The sequence below is a fragment of the Mus caroli genome, unplaced genomic scaffold, assembly GCF_978045245.1.
Source record: "Mus caroli unplaced genomic scaffold, Mus_caroli_1 scaffold_6, whole genome shotgun sequence".
Taxonomy (NCBI): domain Eukaryota; kingdom Metazoa; phylum Chordata; class Mammalia; order Rodentia; family Muridae; genus Mus; species Mus caroli.
This window is the reverse complement of record NW_028227261.1, coordinates 111,395,300-111,423,060: the sequence shown is the minus strand read 5'-3', so window position 1 is coordinate 111,423,060 and position 27,761 is coordinate 111,395,300. Positions and strand designations below refer to the sequence as shown.

At 48.9% G+C, this 27,761-nt stretch overlaps 1 protein-coding gene across 9 annotated transcripts; it reads right to left on the bottom strand.

The window, feature by feature from the left end:
• Nucleotides 1-363: 363 nt before the first annotated feature.
• Phf24 (PHD finger protein 24) lies at nt 364-27,761 on the bottom strand. 9 transcript variants are annotated; one of them, XM_085839366.1, is made up of 10 exons: nt 26,974-27,118; nt 21,733-21,859; nt 10,724-10,775; nt 10,394-10,612; nt 9,550-9,735; nt 6,641-6,719; nt 6,182-6,387; nt 5,783-5,943; nt 5,370-5,465; nt 364-5,045 (listed from the first exon to the last, which is right to left on the bottom strand). In XM_085839366.1, exons 3-10 carry the CDS (start codon nt 10,769-10,771, stop codon nt 4,949-4,951), a joined length of 1,092 nt encoding a protein of 363 aa, XP_085695492.1. In that variant the 5' UTR covers nt 10,772-10,775; nt 21,733-21,859; nt 26,974-27,118; the 3' UTR covers nt 364-4,948. The 9 variants fall into 9 exon arrangements, with proteins under 9 accessions (XP_085695492.1, XP_085695489.1, XP_085695493.1 ...); XM_085839363.1 differs by lacking the exon at nt 26,974-27,118 and adding an exon at nt 27,558-27,761 and having other exon boundaries at nt 10,394-10,775; XM_085839367.1 differs by lacking the exons at nt 21,733-21,859; nt 26,974-27,118 and adding an exon at nt 27,558-27,761.

Sequence of the window (27,761 nt, the reverse complement as noted above, 5' to 3'; positions counted from 1 at the left end):
TGTCATCTTGAGCCTGGTGGACACTCTCTGCCCTACGGGAAGAGGTATGGAAGATGGAAGCTGAGGTGTGAAAGTTGTGTCAGCGGTGGAAGCTTCAGTAATGTGGCTACAAGCCTGGTTCTCGGTCTGTTTTGAGAGTTGGGAGGGGAGGTGCTAGACTACACCGCTGCAGGTCCCTTGAAGCGAGCTTTGACAGGCACCACATGTGCATGCGAAGAACATGGCCACTGAAGATGGACTGAAGGCTACAGTGTCCTGTTTTATACTCGAGCCAGGAATTGGTCATTGATGGGACAGGACAGGGAGATGGGAGGATCCCCCAAACACTAGGAAGAAGGAGCAGAAACAACATTGCAATTGGTTTATTATGGTGTCTGCAGTGCCCAGCCTCTGAGGGCTCCTGCTTGGAGTACTGTGAAGGCTGTCACAGGGAGAATCATGCAGCTGTAGACAGGAAGACAGGGCTTGGGGTTGGTCCCCTCTGATTACTATCATGTTACCTTCAGCAAGAAAGTACACGGGAAGGGCATGCGGAGCTAGAGGGCCTTGGGTCCTCGCTTACTGAAGGGCTCTCAGAGCCCCCCTCCCAGTCTGTTTGGCTGGAAACAAACCATGGATACCCCTTAATGTTTGGAGGCTGAACTTGAAGGCCTTTGCTGATTATGGATATAGAAAGGGCAACCCTTTCTATTCCAAACTAGAATGGAATGGGCTTCTAAACTATTTGTCTAGATAAGACTTAACCTGTGTCTCCAAGCTCTGGGCCCCTGGGGCATGCATCCCAGAGGGAATCAGCTTTTCTTTAGTGTTGGTCTAGTGGGGATTCTGTAGCCTATCATTTTCTTTACAAGGTTGCCAAACATAGTGGCAATAGGCCAGCAACAGCAGGAGGAATGCTCAGCTCCACCATATTCCCAGGCTGAGCTGTGGGACCAGGCCGTATACTGATCATGCTCACTCAAGAGCTCCTTTGTCTGGGCTGCAGCCAGGACAAGAGAGATACAGCGAGCAGACGAAACCCAGATGGCAAGGAGGACGTGGCGATTTGGCTCCACTGTAAATGGCAGGCTAGAAAGGGGCCATGGTTACAGATGCTGTCAGGATGTTCTGAAATTTTGGCATTAAAGTTGTTTGGCCTTTTAGAGCCAAGTACAGAATAGTCACGTGCCACATAGTGACATTTCAACCAACAACAGATGGCATGCACAATGGTGGTCCCACAAGTTACTAAGTCCTACTAATGTGGTAGCTGTTTGGTTTGTGTAAGAGCACTCTTCGATGCTTGTGCTATGAAGATGCTGACGAGTGATACGGTTTTTTGGAATGGATTTCCAGAATGGAAACGGGTCTCTTAATCATCAGTCCAGACAAGACTTGCCCCTATTTTCCATACTCGGGGCCATGAATGACTCTATATACTTGTGTCTCTCTGAATACATATGCGGTGCACAGCTGTGTCTGTGTCTTTACTTTGCTGGTTGGAAGGAGACATGGACTACCAGAGCCTGCTGCCAGTTCAAGTTTCGTGCCTCGAGGTTGCTTGCTTTTGGCTCTTGGGGAGTCATGGCTGGATGGGCCCCTGCTAGACAGCTTCTGTCGATCCTTTCTCTTAGCCTTACTGATTTATGCACTCTGGGAAGCCGTGATGCCTGCAATGATTATTGTGCTTTGGACTAAGGCATGGGACAACCCTGGCACCCACTTCCCAGTGGGGTGCCCTCTTCCCAGGCAGTCGAATTCTGTGCTTTCTGTTTTGGTGATAGGAATGGGGGAACTCCAAGACTTGGCCACTTAAACAAGGTCCAGGTGACCTCCCTTAGGAAGCACTAGGGCCAGAAAGGCAAGTGTTTACCCTGCCAGCCCATTCCTTGGGCTGGGGCTAGAAAGAGGCAATGTATTCATGGCTTCTGCTGCGGCTTTCCTCAAAAGAAGAGCACTTGAGTTGAATCAGTACCTAGGAATACGGAAACTGCTTCATCCCTGGGATATCATAGGGGCCACTGCTCAAATGTCTTGTGGGGGAAGGAGGCCAAGGGACAGACCTGGAGAGGTTATGCAGTGCTGAGCCACTCTCAGCGACTCTGTCCCTGCAGCTCTGCTGTGGCATCCTGATGTTCCCTTAGTTAATCTGAATATAAGGAGGAGAACTTCTGGATGAAAACCAGGCTTGGGGGAAGTGGTCTTCAGAGAAGTATATATGCAACCCAAGCCTCTATTTTTTGGAGCTCAGGATGGACGGTGTTGAGAAAAGCATTGATCTTTACTTTCGGCAGCCAAGATGGGAAAGACTGAAACATTTTTCAGACCCTCATCAGAGCCAGACATTAATCTTTGCACTTGGCAGAGTTTTAGACAGTCACAGTGATAGAAAGGCTTGGAAAGGGAACGAGTCTTACTAGGTTGATGACAGTGTACCTCTATAAACACTGCAGGGGGCTCCAGGGAGCCCACGTCAAAGAGAGATTATGGACATAGGGCTGGGGCGGGCTTCTGTAACAACGGACTAGGGAGCAATGGGCCCTCCTTTTGGAACAACACTGGATGCTTATGGAGAAGAGGTCAGCTGTCCTGTGCCATCCTGGGTAAAGAGGTGATCCCAGGTAGGCCTGGTCCTGTTGAGGATGAGCTGTGGGGCTGGCTCTGCACAGTCCGATTCAGCCTGTGGGCTTCTGCCATTCAACTGTACAGAAGCAAGAAACAGCTGCTCCAAAGTGGTAAGCATCGCCTTGGTCTGTAGAGGACCATGGAACAAGAAGAGATGGACGGACTCCCAGTGTCCACAGCTGGGGAGTGGCAGACAAGCACTGTCCAATTCCCAAAGCCCAGAAATGAATTATCTCTGTGGGGTTCAGCAGCCCACAGCCACAGAGAGAGAGAGAGAGAAAGATGACTCATCGGGAGAGCGAGCAAGAGCCCCTGAATTTAGCATGCTTTAATCTTCTCAATGGAAAACCCCAGGGCTGGCTGCTACAGATGCAGTCCTTGAGCTCAGCAGGTTTGTGCTTTGTTTTCGACTCGATTCAATAACGGGCCATCTTACTGATCAGTCCTGGGAACATGGCCGAGTCGTTTTCATTGTTGTTATTCAGACCAAGTCTCACTTGTGTAATCCTGGCTGGCCTAGAACGTGCTATTTAGACCAGTCTGGCCTTCAACTCATAGAGATCCACCTGCCTCTGTCCCTCAAGGGCTGGGTTTAAGGGTATGCACCACCATGCCCAGCTTTAAGTAATAGTTTTTAAAAGCTGTGGGTTTCAAAATGAACCCACATGTATTTCCTGCCTGCTTCATTTCGGTCCTAAATAATCTGTCTCCAGCAGTATACTACCCTGCTTCTAGGTAAGGCAGGTCCTACAGAAGGAGAGCATGCACGGCTCTTAGCAAGGCTTGGCTGGAGATGCCCATGGCATCCAAGCCTCTCAACACTGAGCAGCGTGCTCCTTCTCCTGAAACCATCCACTTTAGTACAAGTGCTTTCAGCAGCGGAGACAATGCAAGCTTTCTGCAGGACTTTGCTCAATTCTCTCTTGAAGAACTAGCTGTCAGAACTGCCCATACCCAAGTCATCTGGTTGAAAATAGAAATCCAGAACCTGGATCCCTAGGTCTTAGGGCTGACCCACACCATGTTCTGACTCCAGCCAGAGCTTCAGAACTGGGTGATGGGGTTACACAAAGCCTGGAGGCCAAGCTTGCTACACCCATGGCGTTCTCCACTTGTCCACAAGGTCCTCTCAGGCTAGCTTCATCTCCTAGCACAGAGGGGAAGACGCGGAGTGAGCATCAGGGAGAAGCAGCGACTGGGGCGACGGGAGAAGAACACACTGTCCCCCTTCTGACGCTGACTAGGACTTCTTGACAGTTGAGATACAAATCTTCTCAAGCCTTTGTTGTCTCTTCTTAAAAAGCACAACTGCATAGGCATTCTGCAGAGCTCCTCTGGCTATGTAAGAGGTTGGCTTGCCCTCCATATGATGCCACAGTTCTATGTCTGTGGCTGAGTTGGGCTGGAAAGTAGGAAAAGCCCGGGCTTTCTTTTATGCATCCTCCTTCGGCCTCTGAGGCTGCCACCTAGGCTAAAGCATCTCACACACAGTGATCCCTGCCAGTGTATCTGTTCTTCTTGGGTCCCTAGAGCTTTGGATCATTTGAAGACTAGGGATCAGGGGTCTCATCTTGGTTTTCCTGTTCTGCTAAGGACTTGTGAAGTTGGATGACCTGGCTGAAAAGTTCCTAGACTTCTGGCTCTCTGGGAGAGACTGTCTCCACTTTCTCCAGGCAGAAATCCACAAGCTAGGTTCCTTCTCTATCACAAGGAATCAGAATTTAAACACAAACTTCGGGATGGTTTTGAACTGTTCTCCCACCACGGCATACCTGAGGGATATACAGACACTTACAAATAACAGTGGTCGTCACTGAAGGGCGTTTCCATGTGGGCAGGGGGGGGGGGCTCTCGGCAACTCCTGGAGGGGAAGTGAATTCAAACTGTCCCCTTCTTTCTCCTGGGAATCAGAACTGACCAATAAAGAGTGAGAAGAGACCCTCTTATCTAAACCAGGGGGGCTCAACAAAAGGCTTTTGGTCCTTTTTCATCAAAGAAAGAACCAAAGGAGTTTGAAGGCATGGATGTCTAGGCATGTATGTGGTTGTATGTGCATGTGCACACACGTATGCGTGAGGTGGCAGGTAGTTTTATGATGTGCGGGCAGGAGGTGATCCATAGCAGGTAATGCCACAGCTCTCAGGGCCTCTCACTGTGGCAATACACATACTGCCTCTGTTGTGAGGGGAACGGTGGCTTTAGTGCCATAAAGCTTAATGACAAATTAAGATGTTGGCAGTGTCCCATTCCCATGAGTCTCAGTGCCAGAGGTTGGTAAAGGAAAAAGAAAGGAAAGGAGAGAGAGAGGATGCCACCGTCCCAGAACTGAGCTTCTCTGTCCCACCTATCCTGGGGGCTTCAGGTGGATCGCTCCACTGTTAGGACGAGCAGCCAAGATGTAGATGACGTTCTCTCTTAGGAAGGTGGGCCAATCCACATATCTGCAGAGGGAGAGAACAGGTTTGCAAGGTGGGGCACAGATCCGGAAGGCCCAGAAGGCCCAATCCCAGTGGCAGTTTGCCTTGGACTGGACAAAACTCAGTGGGGCTTGCCTCATGACTAATACAGTTAGGATTGGCTCTGCTAAAAAGCTAGCAGATCAGATGTTTTTGCCCTGGAGACCTGGGGTCAAATGTGTCCTTTTGGAGCCTGGTTTCTAGGATGAGCATTTACTGTTATGGGGTAGTAGTAATGCCCTCCTTTATTTACATGGGTGTTATGGCAGTGGAAGCTATAGACAGCAGCAGAAATGAGGTTCAGCTCACCTGGACTCCTGCTCTGTGGGCAGCAGGGCCTTCTCCTGACTCTTGCCGCTGCTGGCAGCCGGGCTGCTGTCTGCTATAGGTCCCACATGGCTGATGCTGCCAGACACAAGAGCATGAGGTTAGCAGTGGGACAGCAACAGGCCTGGACTCCTCCCAAACTCGGGCGAACCTATGGACCTAGCCATGCCTATCCAGTCTTTTCGAGACAGGGCGGCAGAGAATTTAGGACAGAGGCAGTCCCACAGACTGCCGATAGGATTGCTGCCCTCTACTTAGTTCACTGGCAGATCTTTTCTCAGTAGGATGGAAAAGAAGCTACATGCTACACCAAGCACCTCCAGGGAGAAAGAGGAAGGGGGGGGGCTAAGAAAGAGGGGTTAGGCAGGGCAGGGTAGGGCTGGGAAGGCGCAGACCTGACACTGCAGGAAGGAGCCTCTGTAAGGCGTTTACAGAACCAAGAGTGCCGGGCATGGTGGCACTCCGCCTCGCTGATGGTGCTCCCTCTGCCCCGTGCCAGGAAGGTGGCTCGGGCTCGTTCCCGTTCCTTGACGGTAAGAAGCCTCAAGAGAGAGTTCTGGGGAAGAAGAGATAGGTTTTTTTTTGGTAGCCTGTCATTTTTAGAGGAGTCCGGAACAAGCCATTCTTCTTAAGCAGTTTCTGCAGCCCTGGTCACTGGTCATCTGTCGCTGGATGGACCTGGAACCCTTTCCTGATACATGCTCTTGCTTAGACAGTTCCCAGTGCTCCCCGACACACCCAGCATGCATCTAGACCTCTGTCACCCATGGACATTCACTGCCCCCACTCCTCACCTGGGGACGCAGCTGCAGCAGCAGCAGAAGGGATTCGTGGGACAAGAAGTCGGACCACTCTATGTGACCCCGCTGTTCAGGGTCCAAAGCTGCAAACTGGCGGGCTGCCTGCTCCTCTTGCTCGTCAGTCAGGGCCCTGCTGCTCTCCCCTCGCTTTGCTGCTTGGTGGCGGTAGCGCACAAAGTCCTCCAGTGTCAGGGAGCAATCTGTGGGAGGCACCCTTGCTGGCCACAGCCACCTTCCTCGCCTTGGGCACCTTCACTGTCCTCCAGGGCACCCTCAGGGCCCCACGGCCCCAGCTCTTGTCGCATCATGCCTCCCGTAGCCAGAGGAGCTCGGGGGAGCTGTGGTGGAAGTGGGCGCCATTCATCCTTACTCCCCAAAACCCACCGTTCACCCCAGGAAGGATAAAAGGGGATGATGTGTCTGGCCCCTTCTCATCAGCGCTAGCCGGCTTACCAGGGATGACTTTACACCGCTGAAAGGTCTCAGTGAGGCTATACATCTCCTCCTCAGTAAGCAGCAGGTTAAGGTTGTCCTGAAGGAAGTAGAAGTGGAGTTAGCTAGTGGCCACACAGGCCAGTGACAAGGGAAAAGCTAAGGATCAAGAGAGATGGAAACAGCACCCCCACCAGAGAGGAGGTAACCCCCCCATCCCAACCACAGAGGGAAGATCTGCTTGGAGCTGAGTGACTCTCGGGATGAATCCCCCCTAGAATCCAGCTATCCTGGCTCTGGTCCAGTCTCTTTATTCAATACCTGCTTCCAAGTTAGCCTGTGAGCTGCCCTAGGGATGCCCCAGAAGCAACCCCCAAAGCTGCTGTGGGTGTAAAGAGAGACAGATACTCAGCTATAGGTCCTAGCTCCACCCATCAGCTGCTCAGTATGTATTTATTTTATGTCCACTGGCTTTGTGGCCAGGCTTAAAGCACATTTTAGTTATAAAAAACAAAAATAGCCCTGCTTCTAGTGGGTTGTGCAACTTTAAATGGCTCAAGAATGGGTTTCGAAATGTCCCTAAACAAAACCAATTTTTATGGTGTCATAGGAGTTTAATTACTAAAGCAGCACTGAGATCTCATTTTGTTAGCATTACTGATTAGTTAACTTGCTCCTAGCATAGCAGCCAGGAGCAGACTCAGACATCACGTGAGTTTCACAAGCAATCCTATGGTTCTGTCACTGAATGCCTGGCGTGTCCTGGGCACCTGAGTGTGCACAGCACTGGGATGTTTGGTACTGTGTGGCTGCTGCATGTGAGTGTGAAGGCAATCGGCGAGAACTCGAAATGAAGAATTGTGATGCTCCTCAGATGGCCTTGACGGGGCCCCGTAACTCGGGCCTTTACTCTAAGGACATTGAGGAGGCTCAGAGGGGCAGCTGTCACGGTCAGATCTCTGCCTTCTGAGGGAAAACGGATTAGAAGAGCAAAATCTGGTGGTATGGATCGTCGCTGGGTGCTGTTCCAGAGGCACAGGTAAGAAAAAGCGGGTGGCTAAACCCAGCGGACAGGGGAGGGAAGAAGCGAGAGGTGTCAGAGGTCATTGAACCTGCTGATGTACAGGCAGTGGGGGATGAGGGAGGGTACCGGAAGAGTGGGGGCTGGGAAACTGGGGAATGATAGATACTACTGCTCACAGAAGAAAGGAGTGGAGAAAGAGCAGGCTTAGGCAGGAACATCAGTTCATTTCAGGACATTCTGAGCATGAAGTACTGGTGAGACATCGAGATGGATAAGCCCCTGAGACAGGAAATTTAAGTCTGGGCACAGATACGGGCATCGTTAATATTTTGATTGTAGGTTATAGGACAAAGTCACTCAAAGACGATGAATACAGTGGGAAAGACAATGGAATCCTGAGGAATACAGCATCTAGAACTGGAACAAACCACGGGTGCGGAGGAGAGGTCAGAGAAGGCTGGAAGACCCTTGGGAGTACTGGGTACCAAGTGAAGACTGCGGCATGGCATAGTGGGCGGTGCTAGTACTGGTCAGACACGCATCCGGGCATTCGTTGTTTGGAAACACTTTCTCTAGCTTGCATATATTGTATAAATTCTAGAAAATAGCTAACTGCCAGGCGAAAGAGGAGGAAACAAGGAAAAAGACTGACTAAGAAGATGCCTGAGAAAGTCAGAAGATTGTCGGTGGCCTCAACACAAGCCAACTCAACAAAGTGCTGACGGCGGAGGTCACACTGGAGGGCAGAGAAGTCAGGAGGCAGTGAAATGCTCTTAAGAAGTGTGATTGTGAGTGGAGGGAAGAGAAAGGGATGAACTGGAAGGAAGGGTGTGCAAAAGGCCTGTGGAGGTGGTGGCAGCAGCTGGCCCCCAGTGAGCTGGGAAGGAAGCAGAGAGTGCCCGGGAGACAGAAGAGGGACACAGACTGACACAGGCTCATGCTGGCAGCACATTGGCAACCAGGGCTGCTGAAATGGAAAAGCTGGTGTTCGGGTGGCTGTGTGTGCATGTGTGCATGTGTGTGCGTGTACAGACTGGGGCAGAAGTGGAGGGGAAGACTGCAGCGCAGAGTCTGGTGTGGTATAATTTACAGGCAAGGATTTTCAGGAGCTGAAAGTCACTTGTAGGTTTCATTTTGTGGCTTCATTTTGTGAATTAGCCATAGATGGAGAGTGAGAAAGTTGCGCCTATCTGCTTTCTGCAGACAGTGGAAGAAGACAGTTGCCAGCTGCTCCTTACACCGAACCAGAGAGTAGGGAAGACATCCGCACAGCAGGCAGGGAAGTCCGGGATTCCACGCAGGCGTGATGATAAATGGCTATGAATCTGGCGTTCAGCAGGCGACACCTTAGATTCTTTCTGCCATTAGAAGTTGGGAGGTATTTATATATAGTTTGCAGAGTTCTGAATCAATGCAGCGTTGCTCTTTAATTCACATAATGATTACTTCAGAGGCGAAGAACAAAGGCTTCTAACAGGCGGCAGGTCAAGCGAGGACCATGGGACTAAGTGTTTCCCGTAACAGAATCTCCCTCTGCTGGAAGTGAGCTGTTCAGGATGCCAGGTTGGTTTCTCAGATGAGTACAAGGAGTGACAGGCACAGGCTCGTAGAGAAAGCACTGCCCCATGCAGAATGACTATTGATAGGTTAGGCTATTCTTTTTATGATTCTTAACCGAGGGTGGCTTGCTCCCTCTGGAACATACTTGGCAAGGTCTGCTGTGTTACAACTGGGCCTGTTTGCTACTGGCATGTTTTTAAAGTGCCATATAGTGCACCTCTAGCTCTAGGACCCTTGCATGCACTATTAGAAAAGCCCCTTAGGTCACTACTTAGAAACAGTCACTTTTAAGACTTTCTCTGGGAAGAACACCGAGTTTTCCCCCTGTCCTGCAGTCCAGACTCACACAGTAGTAACAGCTCCAGCCTGTCTCTGTATGGGCCATCTCAGTCACCTCCACTGCACTGTCCCCTTGGAGGTAGCCCATGCGGCGCAGGCAACCATCGTGGAAAACCCTGGTGCAGACTCTGCATGGGAAGAGGCTCTCAGCGGTCCAGACTTCACAGATGTCACACATCTCATCGTTGACAACCTTGCAGGAACGAGAAGGGTTTGAAAGCACAGATAGCAAGATCCCACACCTGCCGCATGGGCCGGGCCTCTCTAGGGCCACAGTTAAGGTGTAAGCGTTCTTCCTGGTGGACGAGCACTAGGAAGCTGCTTAGGCTCTGTTACTGTTTCTGAACAGGGATTCTATTCCCATTTTATATAGAGTAATCTGTGTGAGTGACTGTCCCAAGCATTATATGGCATTTAACACTTCTAACTCACCCCAGTTCCCCCTTCTCAGTTTCCCAAATGCCCCCTCCAAGGGTTAGTGCTCTCTGTGGGTGAGAATCCAAGGATGACAGGGTGAGTGCTAGGTCTGCCATGCCACTGTTCCTTACCACAGGAAAGCTCAAGTCCTTCCCCACGACTAATCCAAGATATACCTAGTGTTTCTAGTCACATGAAATACTATTTTCCTTTGTGGTACTGGGGATAGAACACAGGGACTTGAACACGTAAGGCAAGCAACCTGCACTGAGACACATCTCAACCTGTCTTGTGGGAAAAGGACCGTTCCGAACTCCACTCCATCTTCTGGTGCTGAGTCTCGCTTCAACCACACCTAGCTTTCCCCGTTTTCCCTGTTCTTTGATCCGTATAAAGGCTAAGACAGGGAAGTCCTGCCTTAATATAACACTCACAGGCTCCCGGGGTTCCAAGCAGATATCTGGAGGTTTGTCATCATCCAGCTTCCGGGTGGGGCGGATGAAGGCAGGGGGCGTGAATCGGCTGGTCCTGTCAAACTCCTCAGGCTCGACGCCACGCCCATCTCGGAGCCGCTCCCAGGCTGCGCGGTTGATACTGCTCTCTTCCTGGACCACGGGGGCGCTCGCCTCTGCTTCCTTCTCCTCCTGTACTTCCTGAACAGAGCCCTCCACAGTGCCACGGCGGGACCCTGGCAGCTCACCCCCACGTCTAATGGAAGGCCTGTCCCGTAGCCCATCCTTGAAGGCTGACACAGCCAGGCTCACCTTCTGCACCTGCTCTACTGTCTGCCGCTTGGACATCAACACCCCCATGGCTCTGTGGACAAAATCAGTTTTATCCATTCATGGAAGAGGCAGGTACTATTAAATAGTGTCGGTCATGGCTCCTAGGAGCAAGGCGTACTGGGAAGGGCACGCGCTGAGACGTCAGAAGCCTCTGGATCTGCTTCTGACTGGCTAGTTTTGGTTTTCCCTCGTACAGGGTGAGGGGTATCTATCCAGCACACAGCACAGGGTTGTCATGAGGGAAATGAACTTGGACTGTTGATATAGCGCCACAGGAGAAAGCTTGTGCTGAATTCACGAAGCCTTAGGTTTGACCTCAGCCAAACGTGTGTGTGTGCACATACAGAGAGATGCACATGCGCACACACACAGACACACATGCACACACACAGGCACACAAGTTCATACACAGGCACACATAGACATACCTGCACACACGTGCACATCCACAGGCGCACACACACACAGAGGCACACGTACACATACATACACAGGCACACAGAGACACACGTGCATGCACACAGAGCACATACACACTATATACAAGCAAGAAAAGGTTAAATGGTGCTTAATAAGTAGTTAGTATTATAACATATGAAATAGTATCTGCCTTCCTTTTTATTTGAGAGTTGACCTAGCCCAGGGGTGTCGGTTCTCTGCTACTCTGAGGTAGTTGGGACTCCAGATACTAAACTTTTCCTCTTCCCTAAAAAGGGGTTCAACACACTGCAGGTTTTCTCTGATTGAAAGAAAGCACCTTCAGGAAGTACTGTGCACAGTCCACCCAGGGTCTGTTCCCATTGAGGTGCTGGCTAGTTTTCCAGCCAGAGTGAATGGATTTCTATTTTTGGAAGACTTCTGAATCAGGCACTCGGGGAACTCTGTCACCTCCCTGTGTATGTGGCCAAGGTCACAAACACCCCTTTGTGGGTCTCTCCCAGACAGTAGGCCTATCTCTCCAAGCTCTATGGTAGGTGCTTTGTTCTCCTGAGACCTTATTCGTGTTCCACTCACATCTTCACCTTTGCCTTCACACTGTCCAAGGTCTGTAGCTTTTCACCAGCTAAATGGAATAGTGCCCCTGTCCTCCTCTGCAGGGGCACAGTACAGTGTGGGAAAGTGAGGTCGTGACTGCACAGTGTGAAGCTGGCGTTTTCCTTTCTACTCTGGGAGCTCAGTGAGAGTCAGCCGAGGAATGTGTGTTCACAGTAAGCAGAGCACAGTCCATTTTGACCTTGCCCTCGGCACACTGCAATCGAGGCTTATTGAACAGTACATGTTCAAGGCACTCATAGGAAATGGAGATGGGCTAGCACCACACCACTCAAGTCTTTAAACATCAGACCCCAAGAAGCAAGTGGAACTCCAGGCCACCTATCCATGCATTGGGAGAGCCTTCTCTCTCAGAAATGAAGTGTTGGTGTACACTAGACATATCTCAAAGGAGATACTCATGTGAGAACACAGGTTCTGTGATTATGTTTGTGTGAAATGTCCAGTAGATCTAAGGAAATAAAATAGATTGGTGCTTCCCTAAGTCTGCAGAAAAGTTGTGGGTGGGTGTGGCTGCTACTGGGTCTGGCCTTATTTTGGGTGGCAACAAAGGTGTTTTAATGTTGAAGTGTAGTGATGACTGTGTAACTGTGCAAATGCTAAAAATACTCTGGTGCTACACTTTAAATGAGTGAATTTCATGGTACAAACTATAGAGCAATCAGGTTATTTTTAAGGATTTTAAAAAAGCATGAGACCACACTCCCGGGTCACAGTGGACCTCAGGGAATTTGTGAGAAGCCATCTTCAGTTTATTTTGGGGAAAAGGTGACAGTGGGTAAGAGGCAAGGTAGAGACAATTAGAAGACATTACGCTAGTTCAGGTAAGATGGTGAGGCTTTCAACTGAAGCAGGCGTGACACTGAGCGCATTTGTCACCATGAACCAGAATTTTAGAGAATTTTAGGAATAAACTGGTAACTCATTGGCTCAAGGATGAAATAGAAGAGAAGGGTTTTAAATAGACCAGAAGAATGGCCAGAGAGCTGGAAATGAGGAGGAGGAGTCGCCGCTGGATTTTGTGCATGTTAAATTAAGGCCACCCCAGGACACTCAGGAACATCCATAGCAGCATGAGTGTTTCCATCGGCTTTCTGCAGCCTTTAGGATAGAATCCCTCAGGTCTGTGCCTTTATGTCAGCTTAGGAGGTAAGCCTTGGACTTCCCTGCTAGTCTCTGTTACGAGCTCTGCTAGCCCTGCCATGTCTTTATTTGACATGCCTTCTCTATTTTTGGGAACCACGAACACCCCAATTACTGCCTACTCTTTCCAGCTTGCTCGAGTGTCCTTCCGTTTGGGGAAGTCACTTCAGACTCCAGGCTGGAGTGCTTTTTGGGGCCGTGCTCTGTGCTCCAGAGCACTCACTTTCCTTAATGGGATGATTATCTGATCAATGCCAACTCCCTCTGACTGTTTCACCCCAAACAGCACCTACCGCCACCCTGGTGAGGTGTCCGGAACATAACAGATGTTAACAAACATTTTCAAGGCCAGGCCTGGTGACTCGTGCCTGTGATTCTAGTACTTCAGGGGTGGGATGGTGTGTGTGTGTGTGTGTGTGTGTGTGTGTGTGATGAGGCAAGATGACTGCTGTGAGTTTAGGGCTAGCCTGGGCTACAGAATAAGACATTGCCTCAAGAAAAACAAAACTAAAGGTGGGGGAGGTGGTTCAGCCTGTAAAGAGCTTGCTATGAGAACATGAGGACCTGAGTCGGATTCTCAGCACCCCAGAAAAAGCCAGGGGTGCCGGTGCGTGTGCAATCACAGTCTAAGGAAATGAGAGACAAATCTGACTGCAGCAAATCCAGCCTAGCCCACAAGTCCCAAGCCCTGATGAGAGACACGGTCGTCTCTCCCAGGGATGACACCCAAAATTGGCCTTCACATGCACGCGCACTTGCTTGTTTGTGTGTGGACACACACACACACACACACACACACACACACACGGGGCGGGGGGAGGTGTCAGAAACTCAAATCAAATCTTTTCAAGTCAAGAACTTGCTTTTCCAAATAAAACCTTACTATATGCCATGCCTGGTAATAACCATATATTCTTTATAAAATATTTATTATTTGTATGCACCCCAGTGATACACATCTCTAGTCTGGACCTTACTGTTACCAAGAAAACTCATATTCCCGTTTTTTAAAAGATGGGGTCTCACTCTGTAGCCTTGACTCTCCTGGAACTCACTATGTGCCAGATTGACCTCAAATTTACAGAAATCCTCCTGCCTCTGCCTCCTGAGTGCTGAGATTAAAGGTGTGTGCCATCACACCTGACAGAGACCTATATTCTTCAATCGGTCAACTGAGAAGACCTGCCTCTTTCATTTGTTAGTTAATAAAAATTTAAGATACAACTCAAAAGAATAAAAAACCGTGATATAATACTAATGGATGTTTACCGTCTATCCATAACTGTTTTACAGGGTCACAGTGGCAAAGGTTTTTTGAAAAGATCTAGGAATTCCTGCCTCAGTGGACAATCAGAGTAGATTTTTTTTTTAAGTCTATTTTTATGAGTGTTTTGAGAACATGTATGTCTGGTACCACCTGCATGCCTGGAGCCTTCAGAAGCCAGAAAAAGGCATCAGATTCCCCAAAACCGAGGTTACAGATGGCTGTGAACCACTCTGTAGGAGCTGGGACCTCAATCCAGATCTCTGGAAGAGCAGCCAGTGTTCTTAACCACTGAGCCATCTCTCCAGGCCCTCAAACTAAATTCTGATTAAAAATACTTTCCTCCTTCCAGTTGAAAAAAAAATCGGGATAGGAGAGACATCCCAGCTGTTAAAACTCACAAAGGTCTTGCACAGGACCCACACTTCGTTCTCAGCACCCATGTGTGGCAGCTGACAAAATCTTCTAACTTCATCTCTAGGGCATTGGATGCCCTCTGTCCCCCACAAGCACCTGCCATCCTAACAAATAAAAATTTCTGCCAGAAACTTGATGTGCCAGGTTAGGGGGATATCCAGGGGGAGGCATACCCTCCCAGAAGTGAAGTGAAGGGGTGGGGAAGGGTCTCTGTAAGGGGGACTGAAAGGGAGCAGCATTTGGGATATAAATAAATAATAGCAAAAACTAATTTTTTTTTAAAAAAAGATGCTTTGTTCCTAACATTAAAAAGAAAAAATGGATAGCATGGGCCGGGGAAGAGTCACAACACGATCAACACTGAATTGGAAGTGTGTTGCTGTGAAAAGATGTCCAAAATATGCAAGCCTAGTTATGAACAGGGCATGCCACAGACCGCTGACAGATCTGTGGTCTTCCAATGGGAATGGCCTCCTTAGGCTGGCTCCTGTGTTTGACTACTTGGTTCCCAGTCAGCAGGACTGTTTGGGAAGCCTTGATGGAGGAGGTGTGTCACTGGCAGGGGTGGGGTGGGGTGGTGGACCTAACATTCCCCATTAGCACTCTCTGCCTTCTGCTTGTGGATCAAAATGTAGGCTCTCAGATGCTTCTCCAGCAGCCTGTCGCCATGCGGTTGGTCGTTCAGCCGTTACAGACTTTATCTCTCAGGAAGTCCAACCAAACTCTCTCTTTTATACATTTTATACATGGTAACTTACCACAGCAATACAAAAGAAACAAACTCAGGATCTAAGTTTTAAAGAAAGGATGTAGGTAGTTTTCACATTTTCTATTCTATATATTCCAGTTCCCTATCTCTCCCCTTACCCTGAATTAGCAGCTAACTTCAGTTTGAGCTATTTCATTGCTTTGGACTATTGGGAGCACACAATCTTGGCATTTTGAGCATTCATGTTCTTTTACAAGCCCAAGTGACCTAATGGCGGTAGTCAGAGCCAATGGGAGACTGTAGTGGAGCGTTAAGGTTAGACTCTGGGGTTCTCAATGGGCCTATGACTCCAACATGGTCCAGATGCCTCACGGGCAGTAACTGTGCTCTGTGTTAGGCAGGAAGACCTGAGATACATACACCAAGTGGGGAATGCCAAGCGGACACACAACTCTTCTCTGCCATCTTTGCTTCCTTTTAAGGAGATTTGTTTTTATTTTTGTGTATGTGTGTTGTGTCTACATGAACGCATGTGTACTACATATGCATTGCGCACAGAGGCCAGAAGAGGGTGTGAGACCCGCAGGAACTGGACTTACAATCAGTTGTCAGTCACCATGTGAGTGTTAGGAATCAAACCCAGGTCCTAGAGCATCCAGTGTCCTCAGCCACTGAGCCATCTCTCCAGTCCCCATTGCTGCTATTTTCAATACAAGCATTTATATATCCAGATCTACTGTTTTCCTGTTATATGTTAAGTGGGACGTTTTAATTTAAAAAACTGTTCAGCTGAAGATGGAACCCAAGACCTCAGGAATGCTACGTAAGCATTCTACCACCAAGCCATATACCCACTCCTAATTTTTAAAAAGATTTTTTGTTTTTTTTATTTATTTATTTATTATATGTAAGTACACTGTAGCTGTCTTCAGACACCCCAGAAGAGGGCGCCAGATCTCATTACGGATGGTTGTGAGTCATCATGTGGTTGCTGGGATTTGAACTCTGGGCCTTTGGAAGAGCAGTCGGGTGCTCTTACCCACTGAGCCATCTCACCAGCCCTTTAAAAAGATTTTATTACACACACACACACACACACACACACACACACACACATATATATATATGATGAGTACACTGTCGGTGTCTTTAGACACACTGGAAGAGGTCATCAGATCCCATTACAGATGGTTGTGAGCCACCATATGGTTGTGGAAATTGAACTCAGGACCTCTGGAAGAGCAGTCAGTGCTCTTAACTGCTGATCCATCTCTCCAGCACTGTGCCCCCCCCCTTTTAATTTTCTTTTTTTACTGCAATGCAGAGAAGTACATTTTATGAGGAAATACCGTATATACAAGTATTTATTTGTGAACTTGTAACTGAACCCAAAGATTATAATTTTTTTTTACTATATGTGATGGTTCCTGATAATTCTCGTCTTTTTAAAACTACCCCATGGGGGCTGGAAAGATGGCTCATCAGTTAAGAGCATTAACACAGGACCTCCAGATCAGCCAAGTCTAATAGTGAGATCTCTCTCAAAACAACAGCAAAAAGTGGTGTACAGAGATCGCTACTTTTTTTGTTTGTTTGTTTGTTTAGAGACAGAGTCTCTGTGTAGCCCAGGCTGGTCTGCAACTCACCTAGGTTGGCCAGGATGTTGAGGGTCCTCCTACCATAGCTTACTGGGTGTTGGGGTTACAGGCGAATTTCACTATGCTTGGCTTAATTATCTCTGGTGTATTCTAATTTAGATTTCCTCAGGTAACAACCCAGGAGTGAACAGTATGGCAGCCTCATTTTAGATTTTTCTTTTTTAGAACCTCTATGCTTATTTCCATAGAGACTGGACTAATAACCCAATAGCTGCACCAGCATTTGCTGTTTGTTTTCATGGTGACAACCATTGTGACAGGGATGAGGTGACTCTCAGTGCACTTTAGATTTGTATTTTCCTGGTGACTAAGCATGGCGAACACTTCTTTTATGTATTTATTTTCCATATAAATGTCTTTTGAGACATTTTGTTCAATTGAGACATTTTGTTTAATTCATTATTTTTTTGGGGAGTAGAGTTGGGGTCTCTCTCTCTCTCTCTCCAGGGTTTCTCTGTGTAGTATTGACTATCCTGGAACTCATGCTGTAGACCAGGCTGGCCTAGAACTCAGAGATCCACCTCCCTCTGCTGCCTGAGTGCTGGGATTAAAGGTGTGTGCCACCACTTCCCAGTAAATATTATTCATTAAAGAATTGCACTTCTTTTTCTTTGGCAGTGCTGGGACTGAGTTCAGGGCTTGTGACTCAAGCAGTCTTCCTTTTGATTTAAAGATGGCCACTTATAACACGAGAATATAAGGAAACCTGCTGCTTTTGACAGTCTGTGTGGATGGGGGGTCTACTAGAGACAGACTGACCAAGGAAGCCAGTTCTGTGATGGGACACAGGGAAGATTGCCTTTGAAAAAAAGAGGGCGAAGAGCCAAGTAATGTATGTGGATTTAAGAAGCTGGAAAGGGCAAGGAAACAGGCACACCCTTGGATCCTCCAGAGAGCTGTGCTCCCCTGCGAACGAACGGACACCTTCATGTTAGCCCATTGAGACCCGGTCCTGTCATTGGCTCCAATATTGCAAGAGAATAGATTTGTATTTTTAAGGGGAAGTGATGGGAGAAATGGAGAAGAGGAAGAAGAGAGGGATGAATAAGAGAGAAGGAAGAGGGGAAAAAACCCCATACTTGATCCAACAGATGGATCCCTTTAGAACTGTGGGCATGAGTAAAACAACCTTTACTAATGATTGTTTTCTATGTAGCCCTGAGTGACCTGGAACCCCAGGTTGGCCTAGACATTGAAGATACCCACCCAATTCTGCCTCCTGAGTCAGATTAAAGGCACCTGCCATCATGCCCTTCTGCCTTACTGAATCATTTAAAAAAACAATTGTAAGAGGGTAGAAAGAATTCTAGTAGAAAGTGCAGGATAACTTAATAGACAAATTATAAACAGAATTGATTTAATGTTTTGAAACACAAGAGTGAGAGTGAAGGTTTCCAAACGGTGGGTGAGCTGGATCATGGGAGCAGGGAGAGTCTATGTAAAAACTCCAGGAGATAAGTGAGTGGATGGAACGCATAGCAATTCTAAGATACACTTATATTTGTAACACATTTATTTGTTTTTTGTCAGTGTAACAGGCTGCAGAACCCCAGGTCTCCGCAGAATCCACCAGGCTCCGGGGGCCACAGAAGATGAACCTGTTCTCCAAAGAGATGCGAGGCACCTCTTTCTTAGAAATGATGTCAGACATCCTGGACAACAGTGATGAGTCCAGAGAAGGCCTGGGCTGAGCCTCAGTTGGAAACATTTATTTGGAGACCCTGAACATAGTTAAATCGATTTCCAAGACCGATTCACCGGGAGAGACCCAGTATGTGCGTTTGGCTTTTGGCTTCTTCTGATGATGTAATGCAGGATACTGAGCTAGCTAGCCGGTTGGCAGCACCGTTCTGTACGTTCTGTACGTGAAGTCACTTATTGCTGGTGTAGCAGCGGCTGGATCACAGAGCCCTTCCACCCTGCAGCTGTTTCCCCCCACTGCTCTGTGTTAAGAGAGCACTCACTCTGTCAGATGCCAAGATCCCTCAGTTGTAATGCAGTCCCTGCAGTCATTTTGCGAGTTTAGATTTTGGAGGAACTTTTATGAAGACAGAGCTGGGACACGCTATCAAAATAATCAAATAGAAAAAGCAAACAACACGACGCTCTTTGCCACGGTTTCGTTGAACAGGCTATTTCCTTTGCTGGGGAAGGTCCATTTTTCTAGATTGCTTTATGTCCCTAAGGCAAAGAGCTGTGAAGTAGAACCATTAATAGGAAGCCACTACGACCCAAACACGACCTCAAGCCATTTTTTTGTTTGTTCATTTTATTTTCATCATTTTGAAATGGCGTGGCTGTGATCTGATTATAAACTGCGAGGACACAACAGAATTAAGCCTTAAGAATAAGGCTAAGTCTCTTAATGTTTAATGAAGAGTACTGCAGAAGCCACCTTGATTAAAAGCGAGTGGAGTGAGCGTGCTGAAGTAGAGGAGACGGAGACAGGCACCTGTGGTGTTTGAGGAATTAACACAGGCAGCCGGAATTCCTGGATGAAACAAGTGGCACTGATTAGCAATGGGTAAGAGGGACCGCCTGGAGAGAAAGCCCGGCCTCTCCTGGCCTGGAAGGAGGCCTAGGAAGAAGAGCAAGCTGAAAGGTAGAGGTAGTGAAGTTGCTAAGATCTCACAGGTTTTCAATGACTGCTTCTTTGGCTGGTGGGCGGAATCTCCCCTCCCCCCAGCCCCCACTTTCTCCAACAAGAATGGAAAGGGGATATAAGAAGACGTTGTCTCAGAAATGATGTGACTATTAAGATTTTGGGGTGTATAAAGAGAGGCTTAAAGAACACCTCTGGGATAGAGCAGGTGGTAGGAGACCATAGAGAGAGCAAGTGCAGCTGACGGTACGAACAGGAAGACATGAAAGTGGCAACGATCAGAATCTTCCTTTCAGCAGGAGAAGGCTGTTGAGATGTATTTGTCAGGCAGAATGACTATGTGGGTAGCTCAGAATGTGTGTGCAAGACACACCCATTCTTTGCAGAGCACCTACGAAGAACGCAATGGGATTCGTTATGAGGGCAAAGTCGTGGGAGTGGAGAGGTTTTGCTCCACAGCAGGAGATGGTAAAGAAATAAGGAAGGCGAAGGCAGCAAGGGAAGCCCTCTGCCTATGCTCTCTCTGTAAAGATCTGTGGCGGTGGAGAGGCTGGGCAGCAGGCTGCCTCAGAGGCAGGGCTAACATGAAGTGCATTTACTCAGTTGAACCTGATCCTTTGTATAGAAATGGCAGCCGTATGGAAGGCCCAAGAGCAATTAAAAGGGATTCTCTGGAGGCTGTGAGGGTGGTCCTAGGCAGGGACAGGCAAAGGAACCCTTAAGTGAGAAGGGAACTGAGGGATGTCTGAAAATTGAGTGTGGTGTGATCCCAACATTGAGAGGCTGAGGCAAGAGGATCATTGTGAGTTTGAGGCCAACCTGATTTACAGAGGAATACACACACACACACACACACACACACACACACAAAAGAGTTGAGCTTGCAGAGAAAGAAATGAAAACAAAGGGTAGAAAATGCTGACGGCCCCCACCATCTTTCCCAAGCATGAATGTTGCCGAGATGACTGAGCAAAGTCAGTTTATTTCAGACATGGAGTCAGTATCCTCTCTTTTCATCAGTGTTGGCCAGAGGTTAGGCCTGCTTAGGGCTGTAATTCCAACCACTCAGTACTTGGTTCACAACAAGTTCAAAGCTAGGCTGGGCTGTGAAGTGAGTTCAAGGCTAACCTGGCCAACTTAGCTCAACTCAGTCTTGCAGACTGAACTGAGGTCTGGGGGTGTGGCTCAGTGGAAGAGAGCCTGTGGAACACACATGGGCTCCTGGATTAAATCCCCAGCACTGAAAACAAAAGAAGACAAAACCAAAGTTGGCCAAAAATGTGATCAGAGCAAGGCTCTGGAACTCAGTTCTAGAAACACAGCGTCAACTCAGCCTATCACATCCTCGCTGCCTCCTCAGAGGTGGGGCCTGAACGGTGGGTCAGGGCACTGAGAATAAGAATACCAGCCTTCTGGTAGCTATGGGTGGCTTTCTGCCACAGAGGACAGTGCCTGCTATGCTCTGGCTCCAGGTGAGAGGGATGACCATTTTAATTTAGCTAGTTTCTGCAACCACAAAGTTAAGACAAGAGAAATGCCCATTTCCGGGTCTATGGTACATATTCTCTGCCCTGTTGACTATCGCTTGGCCCACAGGGGTGAAGCTTGCTAGGGCACAAGAAAAAAGCTTGAAAATGCATCTCCCTGTTCCTGGGTTTGAACCAGAGATGCTGAGCACGCGTCTGTGCTTGCAGGCATAATAGTTACGTTGGTTGGTTTGTTCCTGGAGGTGTGTGGCCGAAGGACTAAGAACTGTGTAAAGCTACACACTTCACACAGAAGGTAAAAGTTACAGAGATATAGAAAACCAACAGAACTGGGGGGGTCTGTAAAGATCAGAGCAGGGATTCTCAACCTCCCCATTGCTGCGATCCTTTAATGAAGTTCCCCATGCTGTTGTGACCCCCGTCCATAAAATCATTTCCTTGCTGTAATTTTGCTACCCCTATGTATCGTAACATAAATATCTACTGTACAGGGATATCTGACATGTGACCCCTGAAAAAGGGTCATTTGAGCCCAAGAAGGGCCACGCCCTGTGAGTCACGACTTAAAAGCATACAGCACAGACCCCGGGCTCACCATACATATCAACATCAACCTGAAGAACGTAAGCAAAAGCTTCACGAAGAATTCCCTTACCCTCTGCAGGTCTTTGAGGCAACCCAAGTGGTCCAGCTGTTCTCCTCTGCCTGTTGCTTTAGGAATCCAGTTTCTCCATCCAGTGTCCTGGGAGTCTGTTTCTAGTCGCCGTTCTCCTGGCAATAACCTACAGACTGGTGTCAGTTCTCATGACTGTAGACCCCGAAGCCACCCTCCCCATCTGCTTCGGTCCACTTCTGCCTATCTAGGAAGACAGTCACCGGAACTGCAGAGAGGTTTTCTGGAGATTCTAAGAAGCAGACAGGCTGGAGCCCGGGTAAAACTGTCTCCCAGCTCGGCTCCAGGCTCCGAGGCAGGAGGGACAAGTCTGCTGCTGCTTAATATTTACTGAGGCTTTAATATACATGAGAGCAAAATGATGGCATGATCTTTAGCCTCTGGGGATTGGGCTGTCTTCATTAAAAGCTACAGCTCTGACTTCCCACAGAAGCAGAGCAACAGTTAAGGAACATCGCACTGGCAGTGATTGGCTGGTGGGAATGCACTCAGCAAGTGAATTTTCCCAGCAAGATGGAGAGGCACTCCCTGCTTTCTGCTCTTAGGTCCCTGAAGCACAGGTTCGGCTTCATTTATGCAGTTATTACACTTTAACTATCTTGCCACTCTCTTGCTTATTGAGTCTATAAGCTTTCCCCACCCCATGTGCGTGTGTGTGTGTGTGTGTGTGTGTGTGTGTGTGTGCAGCCTACTATGTGTTAGGCACAAATCAAGTGCTAATAGCTGTCACTAGGATGAAGAGATGGAGTCTCAGTCTGTGAGGATGCAGGAGTGTGTGCATGTGTAGGGGGCATACGTGTAGGATTAAAAAAAAAAGGTGTTGCTTGAGCTAAATTTTGAAGATGAGTGGGAGTTAACCCAGTGGATGAGGAAAAAAAAAAGCATTCCAGGAAGAGGTAAAAACACATGCCAAGCATGGAGCTATATGGAGACTCCACCATGACTTAGAGCTGTGAAGCCGGCCCTGGTGCTGGATAGAAATAGGCAAGGAAATCTGTACTCACATATGAATTAACATCAGCTCAAAGGACTGGTTTGATGTAGTATGCCTAAAATATTTGTTTAAAAGAGAATATTCATTTGAATTCAGGGAAGTGGGGCGGGGGCAGGGAAGGAAGTTTGGCCAGGATGATCAGAGACAATCCCGGTAAACCCCAGGGCTGACCACTGAGTGTGCTCTGGCCCTTCACAGCTCTCTAGCATAGAACTCTCCCACAACCTAAGGCCTGGCAGGGAGGGGCTGCAGTAACCACTGGCCTTTGTCTAAGGAGACTGGAGCTTAAAGGACAAATACAAACAAGAAAAAGAGGGCAGTGAAGCTGAATCACTGAGTGTTGCAGAGAGACCATAGCAACAGGAAACAGTCTCCATCAAACAGAGATCATAACATGCAAAGGGCTCTCTAACTCATAATCTGCTATCCACATAGATGACTTGCACAGGGAGGCAAGCGTGCGTGTGGCCAGTTTGCTCAATATGTATGGGTAAGAGTAACTTGGGCAGGGGTTGGAAGATGAAGAAGAAGCTCATCTTAGCAGTAGTTGTCGGTGGGTGATACCTGGGAGACGGCACACTCACACGGACCGCCGTGGGGAGCCCACAAAGCCATATTTCCCCCGGTACTTTTCCTGCACTTTGTATTAATAGCAATCGAGTGATGAAATGCAGACAGATTCTATGCAAACTCCTCGAGGGCAGGAAGTCTCCTGTTTATACAGCACAGTGCTGGCAGGTCAGCAGCACTTAGGGTGGGTGCGGACCTCTGAGAGGATTGCCGGCAGGTGGGTGGAGCATGGAGAGATGCTATAATGGAACCAAGAGTTGCGTGTCCAGCTGGACACTGACAGCCAATGCTTCTCAGCCCAAAGCTGGTAGAACAGTTCCAATCAGAACGTACTCATTAAGACTGAAGGAAGGACTAGATAATGATGTTCCCGTCAGCTATGGATAGGTGAGGTGAATCTGGGGAATGAGGAAGAATTGCAAGACAGGTATGTGGCACCCAAAGACAACAGATACTGTAGCTGAAGAGATGGGAGACGATGATCCACTTAGGAACAGGTGTGCTGGGACAAACGAGGAGCTGTGGAAAATGGACCTGGGAGCTCTTATTATCCATGTTCCAAGAAAAGGAAGCACTTAAAGAAATACATGGGTAGTGTGGGAAGAAGAAAACAGCTACAGTGTGGCCAGAGAATCTATGGAAAATCCAAGGCTGAAAATCCATACCCATTTGTGTGTACTCAGGTGGGGGAGGGGCATTCTCCTCTTATTTCCCTTTGGATTGAAGCATTTTATTTTTGAGAAGATTAAGGCTATGCTCAGGCACTATTCTGACAAGTTTTGAAATTTAATGTTTACTCAATACTAGACATTAGGAGATGGAACCGAGGATCAAAGTTTTGGGGAGCACTTAGATCAATCAAGTAATTTTCCCAAGTTACCAAGGAGTGCAATATTCAGAGTCCCCAGTGAAAAGATCACCATCATCATCACCACCACCACCACCACCATCATCCTCCTCCTCCTCATACTCCAACAAGAAATATCTGAGAGCTTTTTGGCCCAGCATCTAGGAGACAGAGATTGGCAGATCTCTGAATTCAGGCCAGCCTGGTCTACAGAGCAAGTTCCAGGACAGTCAGGACTACACAGAGAAACCTTGTCTTGAAAAAAAAACAAAAACAAAATAAAACAAACAAAAAGAAATGTCTGAATTAGAACAAATGCCACCATATTTTCAGGCTTGGTCTTGGTTTTCTCTTAAAACAATACACACACACACACACACACACACACACACACACACACACATGCTGGGGAGCTGTGAAAGGCCAGAGTACACTCACTGGTCAGCACTTGGGTTTACTAGGATTGTTTCTGAGATATACATATATCTCAGAGACAATCCTGGCATATGTATTATATATGTGTGTGTGTATGTGTATGTGTATATATATATATATATATATATATATATATATATATATATTTGAATTAATGAGAGGGGATCTAAGCTGAAAGGGGATTATAAACAACTTTATGTCAGATGCTAACTAATATGAACCTCTGTCAGATTTGCTTGTTGAGCTATGCATGAGGTACAACAACGATCCAATCCTTAAAGGAGCCAAGTACTTAAGGAAGACAATTGGTCAGTTAGGTTATCCAGTTTTCTTGGTAGCTTCCTCTTCTCAAGATGTAATCCCAGACACCCAAAGAAACATTTCTTTTTCTTTTTATCTTTTTTTTTTTTTTGAGACAATGCCTAGAACTTTCTATGCAGCCCAGGCTGGCCTTGAACTTGAGATTCTCTTGCCTCTACCTCCCAAGTACCAGGATATCAGGCATAGATTACCATAGCCAGTGCAGAAAGACAGAGTTTTCTTGGTTTGTTTTTCTGAGACAGTCTCTCTAGTAGCCCAGGCTGGCCTTCAACTTGTGGCAAGCCCCCTGCCTCAGTCTCTGAAGTAGGTATATATATTTTCAAAGGAAATCAGGACCAAGCCTGAGTATATATGTGAGGGACCCATGCTCTGATCGGCCCTTTCTCATTGGGGCCCAGGTCTAGGAGGAGAGTTTTATGAAAGGATACTAGGTCTGGCTGTGCAGAACAGGACAAAGATGAACAGGGACACTCCAGAACGGCTCTGTGGTAAATTACGTGGCTTGGCCCTTTCACACTCCCATTTTGGATAAGAAGCAAGAATCTATCTTTGGGCCCAAAGTTATACCCTTAGGAGTCAGCTGAAATGGAAGTGTTGAGGGGTGAGACAGGGGTATATGGCTGTATCTGGTTCTCTCCCGGATGACAGATGACCAGCAAGCCTCTCGGCTCCCATCCTTTCCACCCTTCTGCTTCTCACACAGAACTCATCAACAGTGTCCTGGGTGGTATTTGTGGATTACTGTCCACTGGTGCACATGCAGGGCCACAAGGGAAGTGTGGGTGACTCCTAGAAGTGACAGTGTCTCTCCTTCTTCACCCCCAAGGTCCTGCAGCAGGGAAGGTGGCCCCTCTAGTTCTCCCAAGCAATTCCCGACAAAGACCACCACACCATTACAGTAGTGCTACCAACAAAGGAAGCCATACATTGAACTCAGGGGATTAAGTGGATAACTGCTCCAATGGCCTCAGGTTCTGATAAACTGTCCCCCTCCCTTCAAGTATCACCTCTGCGGAGCATATGCTCTGGCAAAGCTCCACGCTTGACCCTTCAGCACAACTTAGTAACAAACAGCCTCTCTTCCTTCTGTCCCTCTTTGACACTTTTCTCTGAGTTAAATGTGAAGAACAGACTTTGTCATTTGTGATCTCGGGCAAAGTACTAAGCCTGCGTCACAAATACCTAATGTTTAAATGGGGGCAATTTGATGAAGCTGTTGTTAAGTATTATGTAAGGTGGTTAAACAAATCTAGCACAGTGCCTGACACACTAGTTCTCAAGAATGCTTCCCTCCCGCTTAGTCCTTCCTCTAGAAACTTGGTCTTAGTGTTTCTGGATAGTCAAGCTCACAGGTTCAGATATCTTATCTTTGATTTGGAGGCCTCACTGATCTTGGTACCCCTTGGGCCCTGTGCTCTTACAAGCAGTTCCAGTCTCCCCGAAAGTCCAGCGTGAAGCCAACCGGGCTGTCATTCAGAAGAGACGCTCTACTGGGGCAGTGTGAGAAATGGAATGAACAAAGGCCACAGCCCCATAGAGTCCCCACTCCTTTCCACTAGGTTGAGGGGGACAAATGAGGGCACACTGAGTCCCTCAGGAGGTCAGTGCCAAAGTCCTTGGAGCTATGATGCCACAAATGGATCCCATTTCTCCAGCCAAAGGTTCTTTCTTGGCATCTCTAGGGGCACAGGCTGAGATCACCTGAGGTTCACCAACACCACTGAGAAAGTCCCTAAGGTTCCCAGATGTTCTCCCAGGGAGCCAAGTCCAGAGACTACCCTGATGCCACTCCACTTACACAGAAGGCCCCCCTGGGGGCCTGGGGAGGGTGCCTCCACACTGGGGCTGTGCAAGGCACAAAGTGCAGAGCGCCCTGGGCGTCTCCCGCCATGCCCGTCCCACGGACGCTCTCGGGGTAGAGGCGGCGGTCACTGGCGTGCATCCACTTGCACAGGGGCCCCGTGGGGGCGGCTCCCGCACCAGGATCCGAGTCCTGGACCGCAGACCCGCCCCTCGGGGTGACGGCGGGGGTCCCCCCGCCCCCGCCCTCGCTTACCGGGACAGTCCGCGTGCGGGACGCGGGTCCGAGGCCGGCGGACTCTACGCCGCGGGCCCGCGCTGCCCACGGCCGCTCCGGAGCCGACGTGCTGGGCCGAGCACCGGGAGCGGGCGGCGCGGGCGGCGCGACAGGCTGAGGCGGCGGCAGCGGTGGCGCGCACCCTGAGCACGCCCACCCGCTGCGCGTGCACCGGCGCGAGGCGCCCTCGGCCGGCCCGTGGGCGCGCGCCGCCCCACCCTCCGGAGCCTCAGGCGCGGTCCGCGCAGCCCGCTCGGCCGCGGGCGTGGGGCGCGGTGGGAGCGCGGGCGCGCGGTCCGGGTGCCGTGGGCGCCCGCAGGAGCAGCCGGCAATGCGGCGCGGGGACTGCGCCAGCCTGGCCGCCCGCGGCAAGGTCAGCCCGCCCGGGGAGCTGGCCCCGGGTCGGCGCTGCAGGGGCTACGGGGACTCGCTCACCCGCACACACCCAGGGCAGAGCAGGGTCTGTGTGGATGCTGCCACCAGCAGCTGCCCGGGGTGAGAAGAACTCAGCCAGGAGACTCTGTCGCACCACCCAGGTCTCAGGGCTCACCGAGGGCACTTACCTTCTTCAGGTTCCCACTGAGCTCGGGAGTGGCCAGGAACCTTCACAAAGACCTTGGCTGCTTCATCCTGCCCTGTGCGCTTGGTCGGAGGCTATTGGTCTTCCATCTCCAGCAACAGCAGCAGCAGAGCTGTACTGTCATGTAACCCACTTTTCCTGCAGCAGCCTCAGCCTTCAGACTAGCCAAACAGCCAGCTTGTCAGGC

What these genes read in the sequence shown, in the direction of transcription:
- Phf24 (XM_085839363.1), bottom strand. Translation starts at nt 10,771, where the DNA reads ATGGGGGTGTTGATGTCCAAGCGGCAGACAGTAGAGCAGGTGCAGAAG. An exon ending in TGCTGCAGCTGCGTCCCCAG is followed by an intron (nt 5,944 to 6,181) that starts GTGAGGAGTGGG and finishes CTTCTTCCCCAG; the next exon opens with AACTCTCTCTTGAGGCTTCT. An exon ending in CCCACAGAGCAGGAGTCCAG is followed by an intron (nt 5,046 to 5,369) that starts GTGAGCTGAACC and finishes CTCCCTCTGCAG; the next exon opens with ATATGTGGATTGGCCCACCT.